We start from the raw sequence: 14,529 nt of genomic DNA on the forward strand, positions 1-14,529 counted from the left end.
ACACCTAATTGAGGAGAGGCAGAAAGATATTGCTTTTCTCTCCAATCCCCCCCAAGAAATGCTATCCTTACAGTGGGAATGCATAAAAATAAAAATTATGATTGAACCTTAATACTCAGTTTTGTGTGACCGGTCTGGACCATTCTGTCACCATAAGACAAATGTCTTTTGTCCTTCAAGACTGTCAGCTTTCATAACCCTGGTGTGTCAGGGGAGCTGTAGCCTCTCAGAAAGCGTGACTTTTTGCCTACTTGCTAAGGAATGAGAGTTTTTACTATAGTGGAAAATGTTCCACATCATAAATTTAACAATGACTGATTGTCATATGAGAAGGATGGCTTAAAGATTAAAAGCTGCAGAAATTTAATTATTTGTAGGCAATTTTTGCTCGTAGAGGCCAAACAGTTCCATGCTGCAAGCAACACAAGGCGACATCACACCCCAGGTCTTTTCTTTCCCATCCTGAATAATGTTTTGCTGAAAGTTGTTCAGCCTACCCAGCCTTGTGATCAGTAGGCATAGGGCTGTCCTTCTTCACTTGCATTAACTTGTTCCATGGGATTTGGTGATATACGTAATAAGTCAGCTTTAGTCTGTTTGCTAGTTAATCTTTGGACAACTTTCTAGGACTCAGTTTACAAAATACTGCTTGCATAAGCAACCTCTATCCCTGTCTCATTCACCACCATGCAGGCATTAATCTGAATGTATTAGAGGATTGTCTCACACTGTCTGGAATTAATATTATGAAAGCACTGGCTGTTTAAGTGCTTCTAGCCCTCTTCCATACATAGGGGCTGGGTCAGACCCACCAGTGCTGAGACAGTCCTTGAGTTGGGGTCTATGAATTGGGGTGTCAGTCCATTAACCACAAATTTCTTTTTCTTTAGGTCCATTGCTGGTGATTGCTGATGTGTTTATTCAGGAACCATGGTCATCCTACGGCAGGTGAGTGGAGCATTCCCCTCTTCAGCATTTCTAAATTTACCCCCTCACCCCAAGGACTAAGAAGACTTCTCTGGGGGGGAAGGGTCGAATCAGGCTATTTTTATCCTATTCTATTTCTTTAAAAGGACTGTTACAAGATGCAGGGATACTCATTAGCCTTAATCCTTGATTGGCTTAGAGGAAATCATTGCTCTCTGTGTGTAGTCCAGATTAACCTCATGGAGTGTTCTGCTTCTATTTTCTCATCTGGGATGGCCCAGGAGCTGCACGTGAGTCCTGGATATGCAGAAGAGTAAACCAACTTTTTGCCAGCCACGAAGAATGTTTACTGCATGAACTGATTTCTGATTTCAAGTAGCAGTGCTGCTTTGGCTTTGCAAGAAAAGGAGGGGTTATCATATTTAAAAAGAATTGATGCATTAAGCTGTCGATTCAGAAATCATTTAGGGCTTCAAACTAGTTTTCCCTGTATCTGGGCATAGTTTGAATTATGGAATCATAGAATCTTTAAGAGTGGAAGGGCTACTAAGAACAAGTCCAACCATCAACCAATCCCCACCACACCCACTAAACCATGTCCCCCAGTGCCACATCTCCATGGTTCTTGAACACCTCCAGGGATGGTGACTCCACCATCTCCCTGTTCATCTTCCTATAAGCTTTTTTAGACCAGATACTTATTTTCTGCTCAGACTTCTCAGTTCATCTGCACAGGATTTTGAGAGTATATAAGGAATCCACAAGTGAACTCCTAAAAGTTGTCAGTGCTACTTGATACAGTTTTCTGAGATTAAAACAGTATTTTGAGATTTAATTACAAGACAAGAAAAACACTAAACCTCCAAACATCCTGAGATTTTCAAAAAGCTCTTCCATTTACAGAAGGAAGTGGTGGAGTCACTGTTCCTGGAGGTGTTGCAGAACCACAGAGATGTTGGGGGATATGGTTTAGTGGACATGGTGAGGATGGGTTGGGTTTGGACTAGATGATCAAAGTGGTCTTTTCCACTCTTAATGATTCTGTGATTCTATAATTCTATTCTCAATATTTTGGTGCTGCCAGCTTCTTGCTGACAAATATCAGTTTACATAGAACATTTCTTGCAAATCTGTCTGTAGCATGTTGGGGTGATCAAGGACCTTTATACTGAAATGCAGGACGGTTGCTCAATTGATTTGAGGTAACTTTACATGGTTTACCCCATCTTAAGGTTCACTCTGAGTCAAAGATTTAAGTTATATATCTGTGCTCTTCCTATTCCTGATTTTATGACTTCTCAGATAACTTTCCCTCTGGGTCTGTCTGCTCTAACCGTGTCCCAGCAGAGACACTCAGAGCAGGGTACCCAGCACCGCGTCCAGGGGCTTCTGGAGATCTTCAAGGTTGGCTCTGTGCAGCTGAGCATGGAGGGCATTGAACAGCATTGAGCAAGGAGAAGGCAACACTTAGGGCTCCTACACTGTTTTCTGTGCTTTCCATTCAGTAATTCAGAAGAAAAGACAATATTGTTCCCCAGCAGGGGCCCACAGGGAGCCAAACTTATCAGCTTTAGTCACTAGCAAATTACTGATGACAACTTCATTTCCATGCACAAAGTAAGGGAAGGAATAAAAGGAGAGCTTCCCAAATTCCTGCCTTGGCAGCCAGTCAAATTCATTTGCCTTGGCAGCACAGCAGTAGTTTGTTTCTCCATGTTCTGCCTTTTATTTAAAGCAGTGATGTTTTGACAGTTGGATCTGAGACCAGGAGAGCATGGTGGAGAGTGCCTGGAGAGTGGTGCATTCCCACTTCACGATGAGTGGAGTTTGCCAAGCTCATCACTGTTCTGATGGCAAAGAGAAAAGATCTGTTGCTTGAAACATGGCCATTTGTGCCAACTCCCTCTTCTTGCTTGTGTGGACAACAGTAACATAACATGTTTTTATAGCTATGGTGTCTCAGTGCTCTAGGTTTCCTGCAGACCAAGAGAAACGGCCTTAAGTTGCATCAGAGGAGGTTCAGGATGGATATTCTTCTCCAAAAGAGTGGTAATGCAGTGGCACAGGTTGCCCAGGGAGGTGGTGGAGTCACTGTTCTTGGAAGTGTTCAAGAACCATGGAGACGTGGCACTGAGGGATGTGGTCATTGGGGATGGGTGGGGATGGATAAGGGTTGAGCTTGGGGATCTTAGAGGTCTTTTCCGACTTAAATGATTCTTCGATTCTACGACAAATCAAAAGCATTTATCTGCTGACGATTAAAGCGTGGAAGTATTTCCCGTAGGACCAAATTCAGTGTTCTGTGAACTAGACTTGACATGAGATCATACTGGATCACTCTGGTCTCCTGACCACATCCAGTGCATGCAAGAAGAATGGCTGTTCTTATGAGTTTCTCCCAATGTTAACAACCTGCCAACAAACTCTTGAGTATATAGACATAAGTTAACCATGTAAATATAAAGTAAGCTTACCCAGAAGTGAAGGCCCTGAGGGATCAAGCTCTGCCGAAGTGCCTCCTGCTGTAAAGCTCTTGTTTAGTTTAGCATGGAGGTGAAATGCATGCAGATGAAGGTGTCTCCAACTAATCTCGAGTCCTGGAGGAGCAAAAGCTTGGTTGGAAAGCCTCAACTCTGCTTGTTTGGCTCAGCAGTGCTCCTTGTAGGTTGTTTCTGGGGGGCAATGCCAAAACCTCCCTCTTTCTCTGCAGCATTTCACCCTGCAAAGTCTGTACCATCTCTGGCATTCTTACAGCACACAATACTGAGTATTAAACATGCAGAACAGAAATGTCAACACCACAAAAGCCTCTGCGAGGATCCCTTTGCATTAATATTTAAGTGCTTGAATATGTTCAGCTTGGAGTCACCATCTGATTGTGGAATTAGTTTGTGGTAATGATTTAGATAGCATTGAAAATCAGCTTGAAAGAAACTGAGCAAAATGACAGATGCTTTCTTTGTATCCTGGTTCTTGAACCTTTCCTATTTCCAATCTGGTGAATGTGAGGAGGGCAGCGAATGTTCCTTTGATGATTTCTAACAGTGTATGTGCAAGTCCCTGCAGAGAAGACAAGGACCTTGCTAGGCTCAAGAAGATAGAACTGGAGATCCCTTTCTAGGACTGGAATGTGATGCAATGAATCTAGAGCAGCTTGGGGCATGAGGTGACAGCAATGGGAGAGTGACAGAGAAGAGAACCATGTGACAGCCCAGGAAGCATCCCTGATTGCAGGGAAGCTGGACTAGATGGTCCTTAATGGTCCCTTCCAACTCAAATGATTTTGTGCTTCTATGATTCTACAAGTTTGCAATCCAAACCTTGCACCCACACCCAACATCATTTCAGCTTTAAACCTCCCAGAATAAGTCCAACATGAACAACGCTGTCCTTGACACGTTCATATTTGTGTTTTCTGAAGGTATTTGTGGCTCCTGACAGTCACCTTTTCCTAGGCCAGCCTAGGCTTTTGGATAAAACTTCTCTTTCTCCTCTTTGCCATTTCTACAATGTTTATATATCAAGCGGTCACTTTCCCTCCCAGCCTTGATATTGACTGAAATCCTCTAAAACCTTTATTTTAAACTCATAAAACAAACTCCCCTTCCTCTTATGACAGTAGCAGCCCTTTCTGCACCTGCCCCAGTTTAATTTCTTTCTCCTAACACCAGAATTGCACACAGTGCTGCACATGAAAGAGATTTGTGCAGTTCATTAGCGAGCAAGAATAGATTTTGTGATCGACAGCATCCACAGCGACGCTCCAGGAGATGTTTTCCCTTCCTGGGAGTAAGAATAGAAGAGAGGAGAGTTTGAAATCTCTCAGTCCATTCAGAAACATCTCCCAGCTGGGCTCTGTGAGCACTGTTTTCACCTGGAGCTGACACACATTGTTCTGGCCCAGGCTGATATCAGATAATAAGCATTCAGCTTTGCATCTCCAAGTGATTCATTATGCTATATGTTTTGATAGCAAGAAGGGGCAGGGGAGAAAACAAGCCTTATTGTAGGTTTTCTCAGGGCTGATCTGTAATCATGTTATTATAAAAAGCAAAACGTAAGCCCACTGTTTGGATTCTCTTTCTCATAAACACTGAATAATTTAAGTCTTCTCCCATTTATGCCTTGTATCTGTCTGATCTATGAGTATGAGGCTTCCCTAGGTAGCTGTAATTCAGCAATGAGAAGTCCAGCACAAGCCAACCAAAGGGCACATTTGCATATAGATTGAAACACGAATCTTTGGGAGCCATTCATTAGTTGCAGTGCTCAAGACATTTGGCATTTTAACAGCTCTCTGCATCAAATCCTTTCCATCAGATTTATGGGACAATTAAAGTGCTGGGGTAGCTGTGTGCAGAAAATGAAGCTGCAGGCTGGGGAGATGTTCTTGTAGTGCTATGGCTGTGGAATATAAATTGCACGATGTCAAAGAAAGGTACTGTGAGCAATCTCAGTCCTGGTATGGAGATATCCTGCCTCTGAGAGAGTCTGTCTGAAACAGTTGTTCCTGCTGGTTGATATGTTAGACAAGTTCCCAGAATCCATCTTTCCCAAAGTTTGATCACTGGAAACCTTATTCTATTTGATCTCAACAGAAGGAAAATGTGGAGTGAGAGCTGTTACATCTGGGGGTGAGTTTTCTTTTGATTTTGCAAGAGGCAATAGCAAAACACCCAACCCAATGGGACCTTCATCTGAAGGTACAGGATATCATGAAGCACCCAATAATAAAATTTATCCTGAATTAATCTTGGGACGTTGGGTCTCTCAAGGGAGGGCCTACATCGCTGGGTACAACTCTTAGAAGATAGTTTGTCGTGCTGGATGGTAATTTCTGTCTGTCAGAGCTCTTTAAGATGTCACTTAACTTGCTGAGACATGAGGTCTGGAGCAAGGAGAGAGAAATCCAGCCCCTTCAAGTCACATTTTTCTTTTAAGCCTTTCAACAGCCTGACTCTGGAGGATTCGTGCTGTTTGTAAAAGCTTTCTGTAAAGAAAAATCATAAAGCCCTAGAATGATTTGAATTGGAAGGGACCGTTAAAGGTCATCTAGTCCAACTCCCTTACAAAGAAGGAGGACAGCTTGATCAAGTTCATCGTGTGGTACAGAGATGTTGGAAGTCCTTCGTTTCCCCATTCTGCACCAGAGGTAGAAGTCAGTGTGAGGGTTGATCTCCTCTAGTCCTCAATCCTACTACCAAGGATCTGTTTCCTGTTCACAATGAGAACTAACTGCATCCCAGCAGTGTGGACAGAGCAAAGGGGACCTGTCCTCTTCCCATCCCCAACCCTGCATGCCCACTTTCCTTCACATCAGCTGTGTGTTAGAGCTGCTGCTGTTTATTATTTCACTATAATCATTTGTCTTAAAAATTTTTAATGTAATTTATTAATTTTTACTTTTTGCTATTATTTATAACTAAGGTCAGTTCTCAGATGGGATATAGGAACTGGAAAACAGGGATTTGGGGAAAGGGCAGAAATTTAAGGCAATAAGGCTGCCATAGAAAATATTTGTGATATGACAGCCCTGATGGGATCCTACCTTTCACATGCTCCATCTCCAAATGACTGTGCAGCCATGGGTGACTATTCCTTCTCAACCCCTCTCTTCATCAAATTCCCCTTGCACTTGAAAGCATACAGCAACAAGGCACTGAGAAACAAACTATCAGTGTTTCATGGGTTTGTGGTCAGAAACACATCCTTGGAATGATGCTGATGTAAGCTCGTGAAAGATTTGTCCTTTCCAGTGTAAAATTAATTCCTTTTCTTCCATTAGCTGCAGCAGCACTTGTTCACACACACTGTAGATTTCTTCATTAGAAAAGCATTCTTTATTAGAAAAGACAATATCTTAAGCCTGGTTTTTGTGCAGTTAGGTTCAAGAAGCTGTGCATGGCTCTCAGGGTCCAGGGAAAGGAAAGCAATAAGAGACCTTTCAATGGCACCAGCTGTGAAGTTGAATTTCTATCTCAGAAGTCGATCTGGAAATAGAGAGAATGTCTGTTGAAGTGTCATTGTACAGACAATAAAATAATTTTATTGAGTTTAAAAGTTAACTCGGAAGACAGAATTTCAGTGAGAGCATAAAAGTGATGCTTTCCACGTCAGTGCAATATACTCATGAAAAGCTTTGCTGATACAAGTTTCTCAAGGCATATTAGGTTTTGCTAAACTGTGTTCACTAAAAAAAAGATTTTTCAGTAAGAATTTTGGGGAAGTAAATATACTTTTAGTTGTTCTAACCCAAAAGAGAAAGGATCTTGATGTTTACTAGAATATGCATCAAATACCTCTACTGGGGCTTTCAGCACTGGCAAAATGAGATGATTACATGTCTATCACGACCTGGAAATTTACAAGCTTACACTTCCACATTACTTTTTTTGCAACTCCTGGTATTTACAGATGCTGCTCAGCAGTACTGACTGGCTGCTGACATCCCCAGGCACAGCCAGAGAAAGGGAGTTGTGCATTGACTGGTGTAATTGCCTTTTCCCTATTGACCACACTTATGTGTATCTGAATTTTGTAGACATGAGAAGGCCATATCATGAATCAGCCTTCCTCTGCTTTCTTTCCCAAATCACCCTTGCTGATATCTGCACAAGGGAAGTGGTGTTAGCAGAGGAATGCTGCTGCTTGCTTGCACTGGGGAAAAGTCAATTTTCAAAGCTTACCAGGATTTCATCCTCCACTGGCAATTTCATGAAAAGAGAAAGCTTTACAAGCTACAGATTCTGAGAACTTCTGTTTTTGAACAGAAATTTCCTGAGTTACAGTGTGCTAGAGTTGAGAACATACATAAAATGGCCATACTTTACAGACTAGGTCTGTCATACGGAGTAGTCTGTCTCCAAAACCAACTGCTGGCAAACATGAAGGGACAAGTAAGCATATGGTGTAATTTCCTCCTAGTATTTTCCTGTCCTTCACCTAATTTCCTAGCCTTCACCCATGAAATATCATCTCAGAGATTTCCCAAGCCTGATATGAGTTATTTGCTTAGTAGTCAGTCCCCAGTGCCTCTCCTTTCCAACTGTTCAGCTTCCCCTCAACCCTATAAAAACTCATTACTTCTACAGTTGCCCTATTTACCTCTATAGCTTTGTGCTGCACTCAGTTCCTTATGTCTTCATTTGGTATTCCCTTACTCTTTTGTAGGAAGAATATTTTAAAGAAGTATCTCTACAGGCTTTCCCACAACTTATATTCTACCGTAAGAATCCACACAGGCCACTGGTGAAGTTAGGGTGCTATCCTAGCTGGATGTTGGGCGTACCTCTGCCTCACACATCCATTCACATGTCCTACCTGAACCAATTAATTTACATCCTGAAAGCATCACTCCCTCCACGCTGTTTAAACTTTTCCTAAAATCACTTTAGTAGAACCCAGGAGAAAAAGGTGTTGGCTCATTTTGTCTGCTGGAGAAGAAAGAGCCAAATGCTGCTTGTCTTTAAGACTGCAAAAAGTGCCTATTTGAGATAGAACCTTGCCAGTCATTTCCACACCACATCTCCAAAACCATTTGTACAGTCAACATGAATGCAATGTGAGCAATTTAAATGCATCTCCTACCCCCCAGCCAGCCCTTTTATTGCCGGCAACATTGCTGGCCAGTGACTCTTAAGGTCACACACTGTATTTTCATGATCTGCAAATCACTTTGTAAAGGGATTTTATTGCCCCTTAACCCCATAAAATTGCTACATTCAGTGCGAGGCAGACAGACAGCCCTTTCCCATCAAGTAGATGCCTGAACTTAAACAGACTTTCATCCAGCAAAATGCAACGGAGGCAGTAACCATATTTCCATGACAATTCTCTGTCAGTCTGTGCCTTATGGAAACGTAGGCATAATGACTATCTCTGTGCAATAATACTTTGGCAGTCTCAAAATTAAGGCTGTATGGCAACTCCAGAGTATCTCAAAACAACTATAAAATTGATGAATATTTTCCACACAAATTAATATAAGTTTGTATGATGTAGGGTTTTACATGAGCACCAATCAGCTGCTTGTTGCTGCTCCAGGACTCTAGGAAACAAGCAAACCAACAATAAAACAAAGATTTTGGTTCCAGCAGTAACGTTTAACACAATTCTTCTGCAATGCAATGTTTCCATTCTAAACTGGATAAAATGTGAGACAACATTCCTTTGGAGGACACATACACCTGTGCAGACTGTGCAGATAGAATTCTCCTTGTAATAAAATTCCCAGGAGGAAAATAGGTAGTCCCTACAATATGAAAATTAGTTGCTGTTCCAAAACCATGCAAAGCTCATTTCTTTTAAGTTTCTTCCTCAGTGATCTTACCAACAACCATGCTTGCAGTGTCTGTCCCATCTAGTGGACGAGGGAAAGGCTGTTGACGTTGTCTACCTAGAATTTAATACAGTCTTTTACACTGTCTCCCACAGTATTCTCCTGGAGAATCTGCCAGCCTGTGGCCAGGACAGCTATGCTCTTTGTTGGGTACAAAACAGTCTGGATGGCCCGGTGCAGAGATGGTGGTGAATGGAGTTAAATCCAGTAGGCAACCCATCACGAGTGGTGTTCCACAGTGGTCGGTATTTGGGCTAGTCCTGTTTAATATTTTTATTGATGATCTGGATAAGAGGATTGAGTGAACCCTCAGTAAGTCTGCAGATGATACCAAGTTGGGAGGAAGTGTTCATCTGCCTGAGGGTAGGAAGGCCCTACAGAGGGATCTGGACAGGCTAAATCAATGGGTGGAGGCCAACTTCAACAAGAGCAAGTGTTGTGATCAGAACAACTCCATGCAATCCTACAGGATTAGGGCAGAGTGGCTAGAAAGATGTGCATGGGGAAAGAATTTAGGGTTAATTGTTAACAGCAGGCTGAACATGAGCCACCAGTGAGCCCAGGTGGCCAAGAATGCCAATGGCATCCTGGCTTATCAGAAATAGCTGGTAGGACTAGGGTGATTGGCCCTGTGTGTTTGGCACTGGTGAGGCTGCACTTCAAGGGCTGTGTTACATCAAGTCCCTGGAGCATGTCCAGAGAAGGGCAAAGAGGCTGTGAAGGGTGTGGAGCATAAGTCTTACAGGGAGCAGTTGAGGTAACTGGGACTGGAGAAGAGAAGGCTCATGAGAGACCTTACCAATCATTACAGCTCCCTGAAAGGAGAGTGTGGCAAGATGGGTGTTGCCGCCTTCTAGATAGCAGTGATAGAACGAGAGGAAACGACGTTAAGTTGTGCCAGAGGAGGTTCAGGTTGGATATTAGGAAAGTTTTCTTGTCAGAAAGATGGTAATGCATTGGCACAGGCTGCCCAGGGAGGTGGTGGAGTCACCATTCCTGAGGGCGTTCAAGAACCATGGAGATGTGGCACTGATGGACTGGTGGGCATGGTGGGGATGGTTTGATGGTTGGACTAGATGGTCTTAGACATTTTTTTCAACCTTAATGATCCTGTGAGTCTATGATTCTATTACTGATAATTACATGTAGGAACAAATCTAACTTGTTTTGTTGTGCTTTGTTTTAAGGCAGTGGCAATTAGTCAGCTTTTAATGGCTGGCAATTATTTGATGAAATTTGAGTTTTGAAGCTGGCTTCTGGGTTTGTGTGTGCAAAAAGGACTGATGTTCAGAGTGGCTTTTAATCACTCTCTGAAATACGAATCTCTTAGAAGTGTACTCAGCAAGCTATAAACCATCAGCTGCAATCACATCCCAAGCTCTCAGGTTGAAGGCATCCACAGTGCACACCTGTACATGTTCTGGTCCAACAAAGCAAGCATTTTGGTTGATTCTGACAACTGCAGCTGAAACAGTGAAAAATGGTAATCATCCCCATCTCTATTATCTTGTGCCAGGTTGGAAACCACTTTTTCTCTGTTTGCAGACTGTGTTAGAGTTCGCCTAGCTGAACTTCCTGACTGTTTTCTTTATATATCAATTCCTTCCTACCCTGATCAACCTGGCTATGCTCTAGGTTTTCTACCTTTGGCCAGAATCTTTTTACACCTCTGTGATGATGTGAAATTTGGGCACCATCTGCCGTACCTCATTCTGATTCACTTAGGTTATTATTTGCACAAAAGTTGAATTAAAACTCATGGAGAAATCATCAGAAACCAAATTCTCGATGCATTTGGCAGTTCCAGATAGTTACAGCAGATGGGGCTGGTATTTTGTTGCTGGCAGCCCATGGAGTGTGGTTGGTCCACCTCAGCTCTCAGAGGGATTCACCATTAGCAATTGTGGAACTCTCCAGGCATGATGGGCAGAGGGGCCTGAAGAATCCGCAAATTTGCTCTGCTTTTCCATTTCAAGAGGGATCTGGAGAGTTGTTCTGCATCCATGGCACACAGTCAACTCTGGAGTCCCCAAACCCATGAGGGCCACAGAATATGTTTGTGTGAGGTTTTGATAAAGACTTGAGGAGTTCATTCTGTTATCATTTTTCTGGTGACAAAAATGTCTAGATTCTTCGTAATTTCAAGATATTCTTGAAGTAACATTTTGGAAAGGAGGCTCCATGAAATGAAGAACCATCATTGAGGTTGGTACCAAAGGGACAAAAACCAGTATCAAGATGGTTTCCATCAGAAGCATTGCTAACATGATTTTTATTTTGCCATAATGCTTCATCAGGATGCTGTTGACTAAGCTGAAAACTAACCTTCCTCCAGACCTCACAGCTTCCTCAGTAACCAAGACAACCCTCAGTGAAAAAGCAGTGCAAGTGTGTAAAAGGGGCAGTGCTGCTCAGAGCCAATATGGCATTGATAGAAAGGCAACATTGCTCCTTTTTCATTCAGTATTTCCAAAGATGAGACATGCTATTTTAAATGCTAGAGCTTGTCTAGACATATCAATACCACTTTGGCTAATATAGGCCCTTAGAAGAGACAGGTTTCTTCTAGAAAATCTTGTGTTTACACAAGCATAGATTATTCCAAATGGGAGAAATATATTTTAAGGATTTCTTTACTGTATATCCATATTTTTGTTCATGTGGCAATAGATGTACAGATTAGAAAAGTCCATGTCTGTTAAGTACACAAGGACTAATTGCAGACTCAACGAGGTTGTGAAAAAGCAAGGAGGAGGGAAGAGAGAGCTTGAAGTAAAGAAACGAAAGATGAAGAATCTTCCTAAAGAATGGAAGTTAATCAGCTGCCTCCACCTGCTGAATACTCTGAAAGAGAATTTGACAGGTTTGTGTATGAAAAATAAAAGAGATTTTAATCATAGATGGTGGAAAAATCCTGCTTTGTTTCCCCGTAAATAGAATCAGGTAAAACTGAACGCGTGTCATTGTTTCTGGCTTCTTTGTACAGCCTTTCTAGGCCAGGATGATTAACACTGCTTCAAATTTAGATTTCTATGTTGTTTTCTCCCCACCACCAGTGCTTTCTATTCTTTCCCTGCTCCTTCACTGGGGCTTATTGCCCAATGAGCCATTCAGAGGCTAGCCCAGAAATATGCTTTGCAAAAAACCTGTGAAAAATGATGCTGCTGGGTTAATTCCCTGAGCCAGCACACTTGGGATCAAACCAAAACCAAAGAAAGGGACAGGACCAGGCAGCCTGGCTGTATTTTCCTTCCATGGGGACTTTCCGGAATAATTGTGCTTAGTCCCACCTTCCTAAAGCTTGCCACAGAGAATGACATGATATAGGAGGGACATAAAGCTATTAGAGAGCATCCAGAGGAGGGCTACAGGGACGGGGAAGGGCCTGGAGGGGAAGAAGTGGCAGGAACAGCTGAGCACCCTTGGTTTGTTCAGTCCAAAGCAGAGGAGGCTGAGGGGAGGCCTCATGGAGGCTCACAGCTCCTCAAGGCGGGTGCTGTTCCTCAGAGAGGGGCAGCTGATCTCTGCTCTCTGGTGACAGACCAGACTCAAAGGAACAACATGGAGCTTTGTCAGGGGAGGGTCAGGGTGTGAGGAAAAGGCAGTGGGCAGTGGGCACGGCCCTGAGCTGACGGAGCACTGGGACAGCGCTCTCAGACATGGGGTTTGGGTTTGGGAGGTGCTGTGTGGGGCCAGGGGTTGGACTCAGTGATCCTTGTGGGTCCCTTCCAATTCAGGATATTCTGCATTCTTAGATTCCATGCTTCTATTCCTCCTGTTTTGATTTCCCTCCTTCCTGGCTTGCTAGATTTGTATTCCTACGATTGCTCTGCTGTCTTGCTTTGGATGCCTTCTATTTACATTTAGGACATTGCCCAGCTTTGAGGCTCAAAAGCTCAGTCGTCATTTCCTGTTCCACTTCTGCATCTTATCAGATTTTGCAGCCCCATCCCGGGGCCGTGGCCATCAGCTTTTTGTGCGAGACCTCACCAGCTCTGCATTGGCACAGCCTAATCTTCTTGCAACGTCAACGGATTGAGGATGGATTCTCCATGTCTTCCACGTCAATAATGCTGCTCCCCATCAAATAGGAGTCACGGATTAAATTCTCTATCTCTGTGTTTGTCTGCCTGCTTAAAACCCACTCCTGAGCCAAGAAGTCCCAAACAGTCAACAACGTGCTTCTTGCCAAAACCTAGGAATGAGGGCAGGAACCTCGCACCTCCAGTCAAATGCATTTTTTTTGCCCCTTTGAACCAAATAGGTGAATGCTGGGACTGATGCCATGTTTTGCAGGTTGTTTTTTTCCCTGCTATCGGTATTGAAATTACAGGCTGAGTGAGCAGTGCATTGATTATTGAATTATTTAACGATCCTTCCTGTGTCTCTGCCTGTGTTTCAGAGAGCCTGTGGATGCAGTGTGTTACCTTGGCTGACAGCTGGTGCCAGATGCACTATGAGAAAATGGGAAGAAAATATTACTTATTTATGAAAGAGCAGCAGCAAAATTACTGGGGTGGCTGATTATCAGTGTGTGTGTCTCTTGCACCATAGTTTTTTGTTAAGTAGAAATTCAAGATTTTTTTCTCCCCTTCCCAGAGATGCTGATGGCAGTTTTGCAGATAAAGATGAGTGCAAAGAATAGAGATGAGCACTCCCAGTTCTCCCTGTAGATCCAGGAGTAGACCCATTAAAGTGAGCAGCATATGGCCGAGTAATCAAGAGCTGAATTGAATCGGACAGGTGATATCTGGAGGTGATGACAGGTGTTTTTAGCAGAGTGCAGACTTTGTGCTGCTCAAAGGATTCGGGTAATTGTTGGAAGTCCATATTATCATAATGTCCTATGATGCACCAACACATTTGGACATCAGTCTGCTTTCCACATGACATTGAAATTGGGAGATGGGGGAATGCAATATATTTGCATCTGCGTGCACTAAGGAATTTCTTCCTGACAAGCAGTAAGGAAATAAAATGCTCAGCTTGGACCCAGTTCTCCAAACACCTGGGTACATGACTGTGCCCATTTCCTCCCCAAAAAAAGAAAAAGGGATTGTTTTCCATCAAGTCTCAGAGGCACTGCTCACAGACCACATTTGGCACACACTGTGTATTGACAGCCATTCTACAGCGTATCATCTTTGTTATATTAGAAAAAGTACGTTTTCTCAAAGAGATGCAGAGAGGATGGTTGACCTGAGTGCAGACAGCTTCAGCCAACCCGTGATTTTCCATGCCTGTTATGAGTTTAAGCAAAGAGC

General features: G+C 43.0%; 1 protein-coding gene across 1 annotated transcript in view; it reads left to right on the top strand.

Moving 5' to 3' along the window:
- Positions 1-889: 889 nt before the first annotated feature.
- The window catches only part of MYO7A (myosin VIIA), a 79,991-nt gene continuing 66,351 nt past the window's right edge, over positions 890-14,529 (top strand). The window contains exon 1 of the mRNA XM_042862570.1: positions 890-948. Within this exon, the coding sequence (XP_042718504.1) occupies positions 931-948 (18 nt within the window). The 5' untranslated portion in view covers positions 890-930. The remainder of the gene's footprint in view (positions 949-14,529) is intronic.

This window comes from Lagopus leucura, unplaced genomic scaffold (assembly GCF_019238085.1).
Source record: "Lagopus leucura isolate 7727_CA_CO unplaced genomic scaffold, USGS_WTPT01 Super-Scaffold_702, whole genome shotgun sequence".
In the NCBI taxonomy this organism is placed as follows: Eukaryota; Metazoa; Chordata; class Aves; order Galliformes; family Phasianidae; genus Lagopus; species Lagopus leucura.